Source organism: Oncorhynchus masou, unplaced genomic scaffold (genome assembly GCF_036934945.1).
Source record: "Oncorhynchus masou masou isolate Uvic2021 unplaced genomic scaffold, UVic_Omas_1.1 unplaced_scaffold_575, whole genome shotgun sequence".
NCBI classification, from domain to species: domain Eukaryota; kingdom Metazoa; phylum Chordata; class Actinopteri; order Salmoniformes; family Salmonidae; genus Oncorhynchus; species Oncorhynchus masou.
This window is the reverse complement of record NW_027012168.1, coordinates 487,063-507,581: the sequence shown is the minus strand read 5'-3', so window position 1 is coordinate 507,581 and position 20,519 is coordinate 487,063. Positions and strand designations below refer to the sequence as shown.

The 20,519-nt window shown below is 45.9% G+C and overlaps 1 protein-coding gene across 1 annotated transcript in view; it reads right to left on the bottom strand.

The window, feature by feature from the left end:
• The window catches only part of LOC135536213 (receptor-type tyrosine-protein phosphatase O-like), a 139,475-nt gene that overhangs the window by 12,466 nt on the left and 106,490 nt on the right, over window positions 1-20,519 (bottom strand). Inside the window, exons 19-23 of the mRNA XM_064962588.1 lie at window positions 12,115-12,150; window positions 11,085-11,166; window positions 10,898-10,988; window positions 10,686-10,762; window positions 7,939-8,196 (exon numbers count right to left, since the gene is read on the bottom strand). Of these exons, the coding sequence (XP_064818660.1) occupies window positions 7,939-8,196; window positions 10,686-10,762; window positions 10,898-10,988; window positions 11,085-11,166; window positions 12,115-12,150 (544 nt within the window). The remainder of the gene's footprint in view (window positions 1-7,938; window positions 8,197-10,685; window positions 10,763-10,897; window positions 10,989-11,084; window positions 11,167-12,114; window positions 12,151-20,519) is intronic.

The following is a 20,519-nucleotide window of genomic DNA, read 5'->3' as shown; positions in this document are numbered from 1 at the left end:
CTTATAGGACTATGGACTAGACAACATGAGGTGTGATACTACCCTTATTAAAACATATAGGACTATGGACTAGACTACATGAGGTGTGATACTAACCTTATTAAAACATATAGGACTATGGACTAGACTACATGAGGTGTGATACTAACCTTATTAAAACATATAGGACTATGGACTAGACTACATGAGGTGTGATACTAACCTTATAGGACTATGGACTAGACTACATGAGGTGTGATACTAACCTTATAGGACTATGGGCTAGACTACATGAGGTGTGATACTAACCTTATAGGACTATGGACTAGACTACATGAGGTGTGATACTAACCTTATAGGACTATGGGCTAGACTACATGAGGTGTGATACTAACCTTATAGGACTATGGGCTAGACTACATGAGTAGTGATACTAACCTTATTAAAACATATAGGACTATGGACTAGACTACATGAGGTGTGATACTAACCTTATAGGACTATGGACTAGACTACATGAGGTGTGATACTAACCTTATTAAAACATAGAGGACTATGGGCGTGATACTAACCTTATTAAAACATATAGGACTATGGGCTAGACTACATGAGGTGTGATACTAACCTTATAGGACTATGGACTAGACTACATGAGGTGTGATACTAACCTTATTAAAAAATATAGGACTATGGACTAGACTACATGAGGTGTGATACTAACCTTATAGGACTATGGACTAGACTACATGAGGTGTGATACTAACCTTATTAAAACATATAGGACTATGGGCTAGACTACATGAGGTGTGATACTAACCTTATAGGACTATGGACTAGGCTACATGAGGTGTGATACTAACCTTATAGGACTATGGACTAGACAACATGAGGTGTGATACTAACATTATTAAAACATATAGGACTATGGGCTAGACTACATGAGGTGTGATACTAACCTTATAGGACTATGGACTAGACTACATGAGGTGTGATACTAACCTTATAGGACTATGGACTAGACTACATGAGGTGTGATACTAACCTTATAGGACTATGGGCTAGACTACATGAGGTGTGATACTAACCTTATAGGACTATGGGCTAGACTACATGAGGTGTGATACTAACCTTATAGGACTATGGACTAGGCTACATGAGGTGTGATACTAACCTTATTAAAACATATAGGACTATGGACTAGACTACATGAGGTGTGATACTAACCTTATTAAAACATATAGGACTATGGACTAGACTACATGAGGTGTGATACTAACCTTATTAAAACATATAGGACTATGGACTAGACTACATGAGGTGTGATACTAACCTTATAGGACTATGGGCTAGACTACATGAGGTGTGATACTAACCTTATAGGACTATGGACTAGACTACATGAGGTGTGATACTAACCTTATAGGACTATGGACTAGACTACATGAGGTGTGATACTAACCTTATTAAAACATATAGGACTATGGACTAGACTACATGAGGTGTGATACTAACCTTATAGGACTATGGACTAGACTACATGAGGTGTGATACTAACCTTATAGGACTATGGGCTAGACTACATGAGGTGTGATACTAACATTATAGGACTATGGGCTAGACTACATGAGGTGTGATACTAACCTTATTAAAACATATAGGACTATGGACTAGACTATATGAGGTGTGATACTAACCTTATTAAAACATATAGGACTATGGACTAGACTACATGAGGTGTGATACTAACCTTATAGGACTATGGGCTAGACTACATGAGGTGTGATACTAACCTTATAGGACTATGGACTAGACTACATGAGGTGTGATACTAACCTTATAGGACTATGGGCTAGACTACATGAGGTGTGATACTAACCTTATAGGACTATGGGCTAGACTACATGAGGTGTGATACTAACCTTATAGGACTATGGACTAGACTACATGAGGTGTGATACTAACCTTATTAAAACATATAGGACTATGGACTAGACTACATGAGGTGTGATACTAACCTTATTAAAACATATAGGACTATGGACTAGACTACATGAGGTGTGATACTAACCTTATTAAAACATATAGGACTATGGACTAGACTACATGAGGTGTGATACTAACCTTATAGGACTATGGACTAGACTACAGGAGGTGTGATACTAACCTTATAGGACTATGGACTAGACTACATGAGGTGTGATACTAACCTTATTAAAACATATAGGACTATGGACTAGACTACATGAGGTGTGATACTAACCTTATAGGACTATGGACTAGACTACATGAGGTGTGATACTAACCTTATAGGACTATGGACTAGACTACATGAGGTGTAATACTAACCTTATAGGACTATGGACTAGACTACATGAGGTGTGATACTAACCTTATTAAAACATATAGGACTATGGACTAGACTACATGAGGTGTGATACTAACCTTATAGGACTATGGACTAGACTACATGAGGTGTGATACTAACCTTATAGGACTATGGACTAGACTACATGAGGTGTGATACTAACCTTATAGGACTATGGACTAGACTACATGAGGTGTGATACTAACCTTATAGGACTATGGACTAGACTACATGAGGTGTGATACTAACCTTATAGGACTATGGGCTAGACTACATGAGGTGTGATACTAACCTTATAGGACTATGGACTAGGCTACATGAGGTGTGATACTAACCTTATTAAAACATATAGGACTATGGGCTAGACTACATGAGGTGTGATACTAACCTTATAGGACTATGGACTAGGCTACATGAGGTGTGATACTAACCTTATTAAAACATATAGGACTATGGGCTAGACTACAGGAGGTGTGATACTAACCTTATTAAAACATATAGGACTATGGGCTAGACTACATGAGGTGTGATACTAACCTTATTAAAACATATAGGACTATGGGCTAGACTACAGGAGGTGTGATACTAACCTTATTAAAACATATAGGACTATGGGCTAGACTACATGAGGTGTGATACTAACCTTATAGGACTATGGACTAGACTACATGAGGTGTGATACTAACCTTATTAAAACATATAGGACTATGGGCTAGACTACAGGAGGTGTGATACTAACCTTATTAAAACATATAGGACTATGGGCTAGACTACATGAGGTGTGATACTAACCTTATTAAAACATATAGGACTATGGACTAGACTACATGAGGTGTGATACTAACCTTATAGGACTATGGGCTAGACTACATGAGGTGTGATACTAACATTATAGGACTATGGGCTAGACTACATGAGGTGTGATACTAACCTTATTAAAACATATAGGACTATGGACTAGACTACATGAGGTGTGATACTTACCTTATAGGACTATGGGCTAGACTACATGAGGTGTGATACTAACCTTATAGGACTATGGACTAGACAACATGAGGTGTGATACTAACCTTATAGGACTATGGACTAGACTACATGAGGTGTGATACTAACCTTATTAAAACATATAGGACTATGGGCTAGACTACATGAGGTGTGATACTAACCTTATAGGACTATGGACTAGACTACATGAGGTGTGATACTAACCTTATAGGACTATGGACTAGACTACATGAGGTGTGATACTAACCTTATTAAAACATATAGGACTATGGGCTAGACTACATGAGGTGTGATACTAACCTTATAGGACTATGGACTAGACTACATGAGGTGTGATACTAACCTTATAGGACTATGGACTAGACTACATGAGGTGTGATACTAACCTTATTAAAACATATAGGACTATGGGCTAGACTACATGAGGTGTGATACTAACCTTATAGGACTATGGACTAGACAACATGAGGTGTGATACTAACCTTATAGGACTATGGACTAGACTACATGAGGTGTGATACTAACCTTATAGGACTATGGACTAGACTACATGAGGTGTGATACTAACATTATAGGACTATGGACTAGACTACATGAGGTGTGATACTAACCTTATTAAAACATATAGGACTATGGGCTAGACTACATGAGGTGTGATACTAACCTTATAGGACTATGGACTAGACAACATGAGGTGTGATACTAACCTTATAGGACTATGGACTAGACTACATGAGGTGTGATACTAACCTTATAGGACTATGGACTAGACTACATGAGGTGTGATACTAACCTTATAGGACTATGGACTAGACTACATGAGGTGTGATACTAACCTTATAGGACTATGGACTAGACTACATGAGGTGTGATACTAACCTTATTAAAACATATAGGACTATGGGCTAGACTACATGAGGTGTGATACTAACCTTATAGGACTATGGACTAGACTACAGGAGGTGTGATACTAACCTTATAGGACTATGGGCTAGACTACATGAGGTGTGATACTAACCTTATTAAAACATAGAGGACTATGGACTAGACTACATGAGGTGTGATACTAACCTTATAGGACTATGGACTAGACTACATGAGGTGTGATACTAACCTTATAGGACTATGGACTAGACTACATGAGGTGTGATACTAACCTTATAGGACTATGGACTAGGCTACATGAGGTGTGATACTAACCTTATTAAAACATATAGGACTATGGACTAGACTACATGAGGTGTGATACTAACCTTATAGGACTATGGACTAGACTACATGAGGTGTGATACTAACCTTATAGGACTATGGACTAGACTACATGAGGTGTGATACTAACCTTATAGGACTATGGACTAGACTACAGGAGGTATGATACTAACCTTATAGGACTATGGACTAGACTACATGAGGTGTGATACTAACCTTATAGGACTATGGACTAGACTACATGAGGTGTGATACTAACCTTATTAAAACATATAGGACTATGGACTAGACTACATGAGGTGTGATACTAACCTTATAGGACTATGGACTAGACAACATGAGGTGTGATACTAACCTTATAGGACTATGGACTAGACTACAGGAGGTGTGATACTAACCTTATAGGACTATGGACTAGACTACATGAGGTGTGATACTAACCTTATTAAAACATAGAGGACTATGGACTAGACTACATTAGGTGTGATACTAACCTTATAGGACTATGGACTAGACTACATGAGGTGTGATACTAACCTTATAGGACTATGGACTAGACTACATGAGGTGTGATACTAACCTTATTAAAACATATAGGACTATGGACTAGACTACATGAGGTGTGATACTAACCTTATTAAAACATATAGGACTATGGACTAGACTACATGAGGTGTGATACTAACCTTATAGGACTATGGACTAGACTACATGAGGTGATACTAACCTTATTAAAACATATAGGACTATGGACTAGACTACAGGAGGTGTGATACTAACCTTATAGGACTATGGACTAGACTACATGAGGTGTGATACTAACCTTATTAAAACATAGAGGACTATGGACTAGACTACATGAGGTGTGATACTAACCTTATAGGACTATGGACTAGACTACATGAGGTGTGATACTAACCTTATAGGACTATGGACTAGGCTACATGAGTAGTGATACTAACCTTATAGGACTATGGACTAGACTACATGAGGTGTGATACTAACCTTATTATGGACTAGACTACATGAGGTGTGATACTAACCTTATGGACTATGGACTAGACTACATGAGGTGTGATACTAACCTTATTATGGACTAGACTACATGAGGTGTGATACTATAGGACTATGGGCTAGACTACATGAGGTGTGATACTAACCTTATAGGACTATGGACTAGACTACATGAGGTGTGATACTAACCTTATAGGACTATGGACTAGACTACATGAGGTGTTGATACTAACCTTATAGGACTATGGACTAGACTACATGAGGTGTGATACTAACCTTATAGGACTATGGACTAGACTACATGAGGTGTGATACTAACCTTATAGGACTATGGACTAGACTACATGAGGTGTGATACTAACCTTATAGGACTATGGACTAGACAACATGAGGTGTGATACTACCCTTATTAAAACATATAGGACTATGGACTAGACTACATGAGGTGTGATACTAACCTTATAGGACTATGGACTAGACAACATGAGGTGTGATACTAACCTTATAGGACTATGGGCTAGACTACATGAGGTGTGATACTAACCTTATTAAAACATAGAGGACTATGGACTAGACTACATGAGGTGTGATACTAACCTTATAGGACTATGGACTAGACTACATGAGGTGTGATACTAACCTTATTAAAACATATAGGACTATGGACTAGACTACATGAGGTGTGATACTAACCTTATAGGACTATGGGCTAGACTACATGAGGTGTGATACTAACCTTATTAAAACATATAGGACTATGGACTAGACTACATGAGGTGTGATACTAACCTTATTAAAACATATAGGACTATGGACTAGACTACATGAGGTGTGATACTAACCTTATAGGACTATGGACTAGACTACATGAGGTGTGATACTAACCTTATAGGACTATGGGCTAGACTACATGAGGTGTGATACTAACCTTATAGGACTATGGACTAGACTACATGAGGTGTGATACTAACCTTATAGGACTATGGACTAGACTACATGAGGTGTGATACTAACCTTATAGGACTATGGGCTAGACTACATGAGGTGTGATACTACCCTTATTAAAACATATAGGACTATGGACTAGACTACATGAGGTGTTGATACTAACCTTATAGGACTATGGACTAGACTACATGAGGTGTGATACTAACCTTATAGGACTATGGACTAGACTACATGAGGTGTGATACTAACCTTATTAAAACATATAGGACTATGGACTAGACTACATGAGGTGTTGATACTAACCTTATAGGACTATGGACTAGACTACATGAGGTGTGATACTAACCTTATAGGACTATGGACTAGACTACATGAGGTGTTGATACTAACCTTATAGGACTATGGGCTAGACTACATGAGGTGTGATACTAACCTTATAGGACTATGGACTAGACTACATGAGGTGTGATACTAACCTTATAGGACTATGGACTAGACTACATGAGGTGTGATACTAACCTTATAGGACTATGGACTAGACTACATGAGGTGTGATAATAACCTTATAGGACTATGGACTAGGCTACATGAGGTGTGATACTAACCTTATAGGACTATGGACTAGACTACATGAGGTGTGATACTAACCTTATTAAAACATATAGGACTATGGACTAGACTACAGGAGGTGTGATACTAACCTTATAGGACTATGGACTAGGCTACATGAGGTGTGATACTAACCTTATAGGACTATGGACTAGACAACATGAGGTGTGATACTAACCTTATAGGACTATGGACTAGACAACATGAGGTGTGATACTAACCTTATAGGACTATGGGCTAGACTACATGAGGTGTGATACTAACCTTATAGGACTATGGGCTAGACTACATGAGGTGTGATACTAACCTTATAGGACTATGGACTAGACTACATGAGGTGTGATACTAACCTTATAGGACTATGGACTAGACTACATGAGGTGTGATACTAACCTTATTAAAACATATAGGACTATGGACTAGACTACATGAGGTGTGATACTAACCTTATAGGACTATGGGCTAGACTACATGAGGTGTGATACTAACCTTATAGGACTATGGACTAGACTACATGAGGTGTGATACTAACCTTATTAAAACATATAGGACTATGGACTAGACTACATGAGGTGTGCGACTATGATTTGAACATGTCTCAAAAAAAGCATTGTTTCTCATGCTGGACATCATTCATATGATACGCTAATATTGTCACCCATCAGACTATTCTTGTTTTAATCTTGTCTTACCAAATAATATATGTTCAGTGTGAATTGTTAAAAGTAGTTCTCGTGCAACTAGAGTTGTTTGGTTGGCTAAACTTTCAGTGTTGTTTGTTTGTCATGTGATGCTGTCGATCCACTCACATATCCCAGTCTGAAGTTCCTTATGGTCCACTCTGGTGACTCTGTCTCCGACAGCATCTCAACACTGATCTCTCCGTAGGTCACCGGCTCATCTGTGAATGGCCAGTAGTGGTCACACTTCACCCTGCGTCTCTCGTTACACTGCGTCAGCATCACAATGATGTGGCTCTTCTGCTGCAGGATCATGGTCCAGAAGTCGTTCCTCGTCTCAGGCAGAGGGCCCTGGGTAGCGATGTACTCTCTGGGTGATTTATAACCCTGGAGGGGGAGACAACCAGGGTTATGGTTACTGTTGAGGTTCAGGTCTCAGGCAGAGGGCCCTGGGTAGCGATGTACTCTCTGGGTGATTTATAATCCTGGAGGGGGAGACAACCAGGGTTATGGTTACTGTTGAGGTTCAGGTCTCAGGCAGAGGGCCCTGGGTAGCGATGTACTCTCTGGGTGATTTATAACCCTGGAGGGGGAGACAACCAGGGTTATGGTTACTGTTGAGGTTCAGGTCTCAGGCAGGGGGCCCTGGGTAGCGATGTACTCTCTGGGTGATTTATAACCCTGGAGGGGAGACAACCAGGGTTATGGTTACTGTTGAGGTTCAGGTCTCAGGCAGAGGGCCCTGGGTAGCGATGTACTCTCTGGGTGATTTATAACCCTATAGAGGGGGAGACAACCAGGGTTATGGTTACTGTTGAGGTTCAGGTCTCAGGCAGAGGGCCCTGGGTAGCGATGTACTCTCTGGGTGATTTATAACCCTGGAGGGGGAGACAACCAGGGTTATGGTTACTGTTGAGGTTCAGGTCTCAGGCAGGGGGCCCTGGGTAGCGATGTACTCTCTGGGTGATTTATAACCCTGGAGGGGAGACAACCAGGGTTATGGTTACTGTTGAGGTTCAGGTCTCAGGCAGGGGGCCCTGGGTAGCGATGTACTCTCTGGGTGATTTATAACCCTGGAGGGGAGACAACCAGGGTTATGGTTACTGTTGAGGTTCAGGTCTCAGGCAGGGGCCCTGGGTAGCGATGTACTCTCTGGGTGATTTATAACCCTGGAGGGGAGACAACCAGGGTTATGGTTACTGTTGAGGTTCAGGTCTCAGGCAGGGGGCCCTGGGTAGCGATGTACTCTCTGGGTGATTTATAACCCTGGAGGGGAGACAACCAGGGTTATGGTTACTGTTGAGGTTCAGGTCTCAGGCAGGGGCCCTGGGTAGCGATGTACTCTCTGGGTGATTTATAACCCTGGAGGGGGAGACAACCAGGGTTATGGTTACTGTTGAGGTTCAGGTCTCAGGCAGGGGGCCCTGGGTAGCGATGTACTCTCTGGGTGATTTATAACCCTGGAGGGGAGACAACCAGGGTTATGGTTACTGTTGAGGTTCAGGTCTCAGGCAGAGGGCCCTGGGTAGCGATGTACTCTCTGGGTGATTTATAACCCTGGAGGGGGAGACAACCAGGGTTATGGTTACTGTTGAGGTTCAGGTCTCAGGCAGGGGGCCCTGGGTAGCGATGTACTCTCTGGGTGATTTATAACCCTGGAGGGGAGACAACCAGGGTTATGGTTACTGTTGAGGTTCAGGTCTCAGGCAGGGGCCCTGGGTAGCGATGTACTCTCTGGGTGATTTATAACCCTGGAGGGGGAGACAACCAGGGTTATGGTTACTGTTGAGGTTCAGGTCTCAGGCAGGGGGCCCTGGGTAGCGATGTACTCTCTGGGTGATTTATAACCCTGGAGGGGGAGACAACCAGGGTTATGGTTACTGTTGAGGTTCAGGTCTCAGGCAGGGGGCCCTGGGTAGCGATGTACTCTCTGGGTGATTTATAACCCTGGAGGGGAGACAACCAGGGTTATGGTTACTGTTGAGGTTCAGGTCTCAGGCAGAGGGCCCTGGGTAGCGATGTACTCTCTGGGTGATTTATAACCCTGGAGGGGAGACAACCAGGGTTATGGTTACTGTTGAGGTTCAGGTCTCAGGCAGGTGGCCCTGGGTAGCGATGTACTCTCTGGGTGATTTATAACCCTGGAGGGGGAGACAACCAGGGTTATGGTTACTGTTGAGGTTCAGGTCTCAGGCAGGGGGCCCTGGGTAGCGATGTACTCTCTGGGTGATTTATAACCCTGGAGGGGGAGACAACCAGGGTTATGGTTACTGTTGAGGTTCAGGTCTCAGGCAGGGGGCCCTGGGTAGCGATGTACTCTCTGGGTGATTTATAACCCTGGAGGGGGAGACATGTATGTACTTGTATGTAGTTGGTGTGTACTGGTACTAACTGGTATGTACTGGTACTTACTGGTATGTAGTTGGTGTGAAGTGGTACTAACTGGTATGTAGTTGGTGTGTAGTGGTACTAACTGGTATGTAGTTGGTGTGTAGTGGTACTAACTGGTATGTAGTTGGTGTGTAGTGGTACTAACTGTATGTAGATGGTATGTACTGGTACTTACTGGTATGTAGTTGGTATGTACTGGTACTTACTGGTATGTAGTTGGTATGTACTGGTACTTACTGGTATGTAGTTGGTATGTACTGGTACTTACTGGTATGTAGTTGGTATGTACTGGTACTTACTGGTATGTAGTTGGTATGTACTGGTACTAACTGGTATGTAGTTGGTGTGTAGTGGTACTTACTGGTATGTAGTTGGTATGTACTGGTACTTACTGGTATGTAGTTGGTATGTACTGGTACTAACTGGTATGTAGTTGGTGTGTAGTGGTACTTACTGGTATGTAGTTGGTATGTACTGGTACTTACTGGTATGTAGTTGGCGTTGATGTAGTCTGATCCCTCGTCGTTATGTAAATAGATCACCTTCACTCTGCTGAAGTCATCTGGGGAAAGTCATGGTTCTATTCAGTACTCATCAGTGATCTGTTTCCTGTCTGTTCCTACAGATAAACTACCATGTTAAAGCATACTGTTATATATGGCTTAGTGTCTGCTACTGTTTCCTGTCGGTCACTCACATGGCAGGATGTTGGTGTAGCGGTTCTTGGGTCTGTTGATAGGTAGGTCTGCTGCATCATGGGAAAGATCCAGACCTACGCTCTTCAGCTCCTATAACATGACAGATACATGACAGGCCATGAGCGATGACTCAAACACAATATCTAATCCAGCTTTAACATGATCATTAGGTCATCAGAATACTACCTCAAACTGCAGAGAGAACTTGTAGGCGGAGTCTTTGCTCATGTCTTTGAGGTACGCATCAAAGTCATCCATCTGGACAGGGCTGAAACACAACACACGGAACAGTCATCCAGCTAGACAGGGCTGAAACACAACACACGGAACAGTCATCCAGCTGGACAGGGCTGAAACACAACACACGGAACAGTCATCCAGCTAGACAGGGCTGAAACACAACACACAGAACAGTCATCCAGCTGGACAGGGCTGAAACACAACACACAGAACAGTCATCCAGCTGGACAGGGCTGAAACACAACACACAGAACAGTCATCCAGCTGGACAGGGCTGAAACACAACACACAGAACAGTCATCCAGCTGGACAGGGCTGAAACACAACACACAGAACAGTCATCCAGCTGGACAGGGCTGAAACACAACACACGGAACAGTCATCCATCTGGACAGGGCTGAAACACAACACACGGAACAGTCACCCAGCTGGACAGGGCTGAAACACAACAGTCATCCAGCTGGACAGGGCTGAAACACAACAGTCACCCAGCTGGACAGGGCTGAAACACAACACACAGAACAGTCAACCAGCTGGACAGGGCTGAAACACAACACACAGAACAGTCATCCAGCTGGACAGGGCTGAAACACAACACACAGAACAGTCACCCAGCTGGACAGGGCTGAAACATTGGTCCGATATTTCCTACTCCTCATCAGAAGAGGAGGAGAATTGTTACAACACCTCACACACACATTAACACACACACACACATTAACACACACACACATTAACACACACACATTAACACAGTTCACACACACACACAGATTAACACAGTTCACACACACACAGATGAACACAGTTCACACAGATTAACACACTCACACAGATGAACACAGTTCACACACACAGATTAACACACACAGATTAACACACACACACACACACACACACACACACACACAGATGAACAGATTTCCTCCCAAGCACATACTGCAGCAGACACACATCCCTTTCCTAGTAGAGTTACCTTGTTAGCTTCCGTTTCTTTAAAGCAGTCTTGCTCCTACAAAACACAGAGGGAAGAAATCCTTGATTGTTTAGTGTTCCACCATTTTATAATCAGACATTTAGTTCCCACCAGAAGTGATCCAACATCCAATCAAATCACTGCTTGGTGTCATTCTAGACAATAGATGATAACCTAAAGAACAGCAACATGCTCAAGTGAAGTCTGTCCCAAATCCCCAACTCATAGATGATACAAACACACTTGACTCGTCCGAGCTTCTTTATTCAACCCCCACTGGACCCACATCACCACCCAACCTATAGAACCAGTTGTCAGAACCAACCCTCTACCACTGGACCCACATCACCACCCAACCTATAGAACCAGTTGTCAGAACCAACCCTCTACCACTGGACCCACATCACCACCCAACCTATAGAACCAGTTGTCAGAACCAACCCTCTACCACTGGACCCACATCACCACCCAACCTATAGAACCAGTTGTCAGAACCAACCCTCTACCACTGGACCCACATCACCACCCAACCTATAGAACCAGTTGTCAGAACCAACCCTCTACCACTGGACCCACATCACCACCCAACCTATAGAACCAGTTGTCAGAACCAACCCTCTACCACTGGACCCACATCACCACCCAACCTATAGAACCAGTTGTCAGAACCAACCCTCTACCACTGGACCCACATCACCACCCAACCTATAGAACCAGTTGTCAGAACCAACCCTCTACCACTGGACCCACATCACCACCCAACCTATAGAACCAGTTGTCAGAACCAACCCTCTACCACTGGACCCACATCACCACCCAACCTATAGAACCAGTTGTCAGAACCAACCCTCTACCACTGGACCCACATCACCACCCAACCTATAGAACCAGTTGTCAGAACCAACCCTCTACCACTGGACCCACATCACCACCCAACCTATAGAACCAGTTGTCAGAACCAACCCTCTACCACTGGACCCACATCACCACCCAACCTATAGCGCAGACAGAGTGCAGACAGAGTGCAGACAGCAAGCAGACAGCAGACAGCAAGCAGACAGCAGGCAGACAGAGTGCAGACAGTGTGTAGACAGCAAGCAGACAGCAAGCAGACAGCAGGCAGACAGCAGGCAGACAGAGTGCAGACAGCAAGCAGACAGTAAGCAGACAGTGTGTAGACAGCAAGCAGACAGCATGCAGACAGAGTGCAGACAGTGTGTAGACAGCAAGCAGACAGCAAGCAGACAGCAGGCAGACAGCAGGCAGACAGAGTGCAGACAGCAAGCAGACAGTAAGCAGACAGTGTGTAGACAGCAAGCAGACAGCATGCAGACAGAGTCCAGACAGAGTCCAGACAGAGTCCAGACAGCGTGCAGACAGGAAGGCCAAACTGTTGCTAGTATCATGCTACAGTATGTTAGTACGTTGCCAGGCCATGTTATTGAATCCATCTTGAAGAGTGTGTATTATGTGAAGGACTGTTCCAACCACAGACAGAGTCCAGACAGAGTCCAGACAGAGTCCAGACAGAGTCCAGACAGAGTCCAGACAGAGTCCAGACAAAGTCCAGACAGAGAGCAGACAGAATCCATGTGAAGGACTGTTCCAACCACAGACAGCAAGTAGACAGTAAGCAGACAGAGTCCAGACAGAGTCCAGACAGAGAGCAGACAGAGAGCAGACAGAGAGCAGACAGAGAGCAGACAGAGAGCAGACAGAGAGCAGACAGAGAGCAGACAGAGAGCAGACAGAGTCCAGACAGAGTCCAGACAGAGTCCAGACAGAGAGCAGACAGCGAGCAGACAGAGTCCAGACAGAGTCCAGACAGAGTCCAGACAGAGTCCATGTCAAGGACTGTTCCAACCACAGACAGAGCAGACAGAGTCCATGTGAAGGACTGTTCCAACCACAGACAGAGAGCAGACAGAGTCCATGTGAAGGACTGTTCCAACCACAGACAGAGAGCAGACAGAGTCCAGACAGAGTCCATGTGAAGGACTGTTCCAACCACAGACAGTCCAGACAGAGTCCATGTGAAGGACTGTTCCAACCACAGACAGAGAGCAGACAGAGTCCAGACAGAGTCCATGTGAAGGACTGTTCCAACCACAGACAGAGCAGACAGAGTCCATGTGAAGGACTGTTCCAACCACAGACAGAGTCCAGACAGAGTCCATGTGAAGGACTGTTCCAACCACAGACAGAGTCCAGACAGAGTCCATGTGAAGGACTGTTCCAACCACAGACAGAGTCCAGACAGAGTCCATGTGAAGGACTGTTCCAACCACAGACAGAGAGCAGACAGAGTCCATGTGAAGGACTGTTCCAACCACAGACAGAGAGCAGACAGAGTCCATGTGAAGGACTGTTCCAACCACAGACAGAGTCCAGACAGAGTCCATGTGAAGGACTGTTCCAACCACAGACAGAGAGCAGACAGAGAGCAGACAGAGTCCATGTGAAGGACTGTTCCAACCACAGACAGAGTCCAGACAGAGTCCATGTGAAGGACTGTTCCAACCACAGACAGAGAGCAGACAGAGAGCAGACAGAGTCCATGTGAAGAACTGTTCCAACCACAGACAGAGTCCAGACAGAGTCCATGTGAAGAACTGTTCCAACCACAGACAGAGAGCAGACAGAGTCCAGACAGAGTCCATGTGAAGGACTGTTCCAACCACAGACAGAGTCCAGACAGAGAGCAGAGAGAGTCCAGACAGAGTCCATGTGAAGGACTGTTCCAACCACAGACAGAGTCCAGACAGAGAGCAGACAGAGTCCATGTGAAGGACTGTTCCAACCACAGACAGTGTGCAGACAGTGTGCAGACAGTGTGCAGACAGAGTCCAGACAGAGTCCAGACAGAGTCCAGACAGAGTCCAGACAGAGTCCAGACAGAGTCCAGACAGAGAGCAGACAGAGTCCATGTGAAGGACTGTTCCAACCACAGACAGTGTGCAGACAGTGTGCAGACAGAGTCCAGACAGAGTCCAGACAGAGTCCAGACAGAGTCCATGTGAAGGACTGTTCCAACCACAGACAGAGAGCAGACAGAGAGCAGACAGAGTCCAGACAGAGTCCAGACAGAGTCCAGACAGAGTCCAGACAGAGAGCAGACAGAGTCCAGACAGAGAGCAGACAGAGTCCAGACAGAGTCCATGTGAAGGACTGTTCCAACCACAGACAGAGAGCAGACAGAATCCAGACAGAGTCCAGACAGAGTCCAGACAGAGTCCAGACAGAGAGCAGACAGAGAGCAGACAGAGTCCATGTGAAGGACTGTTCCAACCACAGACAGAGTCCAGACAGAGTCCAGACAGAGTCCAGACAGAGTCCAGACAGAGTCCAGACAGAGAGCAGACAGAGTCCATGTGAAGGACTGTTCCAACCACAGACAGAGTCCAGACAGTGTGCAGACAGTGTGCAGACAGTGTGCAGACAGTGTGCAGACAGTGTGCAGACAGTGTGCAGACAGTGTCCAGACAGTGTGCAGACAGAGTCCAGACAGAGTCCAGACAGAGTCCAGACAGTGTGCAGACAGTGTGCAGACAGAGTCCAGACAGAGTCCAGACAGAGTCCAGACAGAGTCCAGACAGAGTCCAGACAGAGTCCAGACAGAGTCCAGACAGAGTCCAGACAGAGTCCAGACAGAGTACAGACAGAGAGCAGACAGAGTCCAGACAGAGTCCAGACAGAGTCCAGACAGAGTCCAGACAGAGAGCAGACAGAGAGCAGACAGAGTCCAGACAGAGTCCAGACAGAGTCCAGACAGAGTCCAGACAGAGTCCAGACAGAGTCCAGACAGAGTCCAGACAGAGTCCAGACAGAGTCCAGACAGAGAGCAGACAGAGAGCAGACAGAGAGCAGACAGAGTCCAGACAGAGTCCAGACAGAGTCCAGACAGAGTCCAGACAGAGAGCAGACAGAGAGCAGACAGAGAGCAGACAGAGAGCAGACAGAGAGCAGACAGAGAGCAGACAGAGAGCAGACAGAGAGCAGACAGAGAGCAGACAGAGTCCAGACAGAGCAGCACTAGAAAGACCTCTGATCTGAACACTCAGACAGAGTCCAGACAGAGTCCAGACAGAGTCCAGACAGAGTCCAGACAGAGTCCAGACAGAGTCCAGACAGAGAGCAGACAGAGTCCAGACAGAGTCCAGACAGAGTCCAGACAGAGCAGCACTAGAAAGACCTCTGATCTGAACACTCAGACAGAGTCCAGACAGAGTCCAGACAGAGTCCAGACAGAGAGCAGACAGAGAGCAGACAGAGAGCAGACAGAGAGCAGACAGAGAGCAGACAGAGAGCAGACAGAGTCCAGACAGAGCAGCACTAGAAAGACCTCTGATCTGAACACTCAGACAGAGTCCAGACAGAGTCCAGACAGAGCAGCACTAGAAAGACCTCTGATCTGAACACTCAGACAGAGTCCAGACAGAGTCCAGACAGAGTCCAGACAGAGTCCAGACAGAGTCCAGACAGAGCAGCACTAGAAAGACCTCTGATCTGAACACTCAGACAGAGTCCAGACAGAGTCCAGACAGAGTCCAGACAGAGTCCAGACAGAGTCCAGACAGAGTCCAGACAGAGTCCAGACAGAGAGCAGACAGAGTCCAGACAGAGTCCAGACAGAGAGCAGACAGAGAGCAGACAGAGAGCAGACAGAGCAGCACTAGAAAGACCTCTGATCTGAACACTCAGACAGAGTCCAGACAGAGTCCAGACAGAGCAGCACTAGAAAGACCTCTGATCTGAACACTCAGACAGAGTCCAGACAGAGTCCAGACAGAGTCCAGACAGAGTCCAGACAGAGTCCAGACAGAGTCCAGACAGAGTCCAGACAGAGCAGCACTAGAAAGACCTCTGATCTGAACACCCAGACAGAGTCCAGACAGAGCAGCACTAGAAAGACCTCTGATCTGAACACTCTGACAGAGTCCAGACAGAGAGCAGACAGTAAGCAGACAGAGTCCAGACAGAGCAGTACTAGAAAGACCTCTGATCTGAACACTCAGACAGAGTCCAGACAGAGCAGTACTAGAAAGACCTCTGATCTGAACACTCAGACAGAGTCCAGACAGAGCAGTACTAGAAAGACCTCTGATCTGAACACTCAGACAGAGTCCAGACAGAGCAGTACTAGAAAGACCTCTGATCTGAACACTCAGACAGAGTCCAGACAGAGCAGTACTAGAAAGACCTCTGATCTGAACACTCAGACAGAGTCCAGACAGAGCAGTACTAGAAAGACCTCTGATCTGAACACTCAGACAGAGTCCAGACAGAGCAGTACTAGAAAGACCTCTGATCTGAACACTCAGACAGAGTCCAGACAGAGCAGTACTAGAAAGACCTCTGATCTGAACACTCAGACAGAGTCCAGACAGAGCAGTACTAGAAAGACCTCTGATCTGAACACTCAGACAGAGTCCAGACAGAGCAGTACTAGAAAGACCTCTGATCTGAACACTCAGACAGAGTCCAGACAGAGCAGTACTAGAAAGACCTCTGATCTGAACACTCAGACAGAGTCCAGACAGAGTCCAGACAGAGTCCAGACAGAGTCCAGACAGAGTCCAGACAGTAAGCAGACAGAGTCCAGACAGAGAGCAGACAGTAAGCAGACAGAGTCCAGACAGTAAGCAGACAGAGTCCAGACAGAGAGCAGACAGTAAGCAGACAGAGAGCAGACAGTGCACAGACAGAGTCCAGACAGAGCAGTACTAGAAAGACCTCTGATCTGAACACTCAGACAGAGTCCAGACAGAGTCCAGACAGAGTCCAGACAGAGTCCAGACAGAGTCCAGACAGAGTCCAGACAGTAAGCAGACAGTAAGCAGACAGTAAGCAGACAGAGTCCAGACAGAGAGCAGACAGTAAGCAGACAGAGTCCAGACAGAGAGCAGACAGAGAGCAGACAGAGTCCAGACAGAGCAGCACTAGAAAGACCTCTGATCTGAACACTCAGACAGAGTCCAGACAGAGTCCAGACAGAGTCCAGACAGAGTCCAGACAGAGTCCAGACAGAGTCCAGACAGAGTCCAGACAGAGTCCAGACAGAGAGCAGACAGAGAGCAGACAGAGAGCAGACAGAGAGCAGACAGAGAGCAGACAGAGAGCAGACAGAGTCCAGACAGAGCAGCACTAGAAAGACCTCTGATCTGAACACTCAGACAGAGTCCAGACAGAGTCCAGACAGAGTCCAGACAGAGTCCAGACAGAGTCCAGACAGAGCAGCACTAGAAAGACCTCTGATCTGAACACTCAGACAGAGTCCAGACAGAGTCCAGACAGAGTCCAGACAGAGTCCAGACAGAGTCCAGACAGAGTCCAGACAGAGAGCAGACAGAGTCCAGACAGAGAGCAGACAGAGTCCAGACAGAGTCCAGACAGAGTCCAGACAGAGTCCAGACAGAGTCCAGACAGAGTCCAGACAGAGAGCAGACAGAGTCCAGACAGAGCAGCACTAGAAAGACCTCTGATCTGAACACTCAGACAGAGTCCAGACAGAGTCCAGACAGAGCAGCACTAGAAAGACCTCTGATCTGAACACTCAGACAGAGTCCAGACAGAGTCCAGACAGAGTCCAGACAGAGTCCAGACAGAGTCCAGACAGAGCAGCACTAGAAAGACCTCTGATCTGAACACTCAGACAGAGTCCAGACAGAGAGCAGACAGAGTCCAGACAGAGAGCAGACAGAGTCCAGACAGAGAGCAGACAGAGTCCAGACAGAGAGCAGACAGAGTCCAGACAGAGTCCAGACAGAGTCCAGACAGAGAGCAGACAGAGTCCAGACAGAGAGCAGACAGAGAGCAGACAGAGAGCAGACAGAGTCCAGACAGAGTCCAGACAGAGTCCAGACAGAGCAGCACTAGAAAGACCTCTGATCTGAACACTCAGACAGAGTCCAGACAGAGCAGTACTAGAAAGACCTCTGATCTGAACACTCAGACAGAGTCCAGACAGAGCAGTACTAGAAAGACCTCTGATCTGAACACTCAGACAGAGTCCAGACAGAGCAGTACTAGAAAGACCTCTGATCTGAACACTCAGACAGAGTCCAGACAGAGCAGTACTAGAAAGACCTCTGATCTGAACACTCAGACAGAGTCCAGACAGAGTCCAGACAGAGTCCAGACAGAGTCCAGACAGTAAGCAGACAGTAAGCAGACAGAGTCCAGACAGAAAGCAGACAGTAAGCAGACAGAGTCCAGACAGTAAGCAGACAGAGTCCAGACAGAGAGCAGACAGTAAGCAGACAGAGAGCAGACAGTAAGCAGACAGAGAGCAGACAGTGCACAGACAGAGTCCAGACAGAGCAGTACTAGAAAGACCTCTGATCTGAACACTCAGACAGAGTCCAGACAGAGCAGTACTAGAAAGACCTCTGATCTGAACACTCAGACAGAGTCCAGACAGAGCAGTACTAGAAAGACCTCTGATCTGAACACTCAGACAGAGTCCAGACAGAGTCCAGACAGAGTCCAGACAGAGTCCAGACAGAGTCCAGACAGAGTCCAGACAGAGTCCAGACAGAGTGCAGACAGAGAGCAGACAGTAAGCAGACAGAGTCCAGACAGAGAGCAGACAGTAAGCAGACAGAGTCCAGACAGAGAGCAGACAGAGTCCAGACAGAGTCCAGACAGAGCAGCACTAGAAAGACCTCTGATCTGAACACTCAGACAGAGTCCAGACAGAGTCCAGACAGAGTCCAGACAGAGTCCAGACAGAGTCCAGACAGAGTCCAGACAGAGCAGCACTAGAAAGACCTCTGATCTGAACACTCTGACAGAGAGCAGACAGAGCAGCACTAGAAAGACCTCTGATCTGAACACTCAGACAGAGTCCAGACAGAGTCCAGACAGAGTCCAGACAGAGTCCAGACAGAGTCCAGACAGAGTCCAGACAGAGCAGCACTAGAAAGACCTCTGATCTGAACACTCAGACAGAGTCCAGACAGAGTCCAGACAGAGTCCAGACAGAGTCCAGACAGAGTCCAGACAGAGTCCAGACAGAGAGCAGACAGAGTCCAGACAGAGTCCAGACAGAGCAGTACTAGAAAGACCTCTGATCTGAACTCTGATCTCCTCAGGATCCTGGGTCTCTCTTCTCCACCAGTTGATTGACAGTGGAAATGCAGATCATTTGTATGTGAAATGTCTGGCTACAGACTCCTTAAGTCTCATCAATAAGAAAAGGGACCTTTCAGGTAGCTCGGTGTCGATGGTCAGAGGACAGCCGTTCTAACACAGGCCCCAGATCAGTTACTTACCAAGGAGGCAGAGAGGACAGCCTTTCTAACACAGGCCCCAGATCAGTTACTTACCAAGGAGGCAGAGAGGACAGCCTTTCTAACACAGGCCCCAGGTCAGTTACTTACCAAGGAGGCAGAGAGGACAGCCTT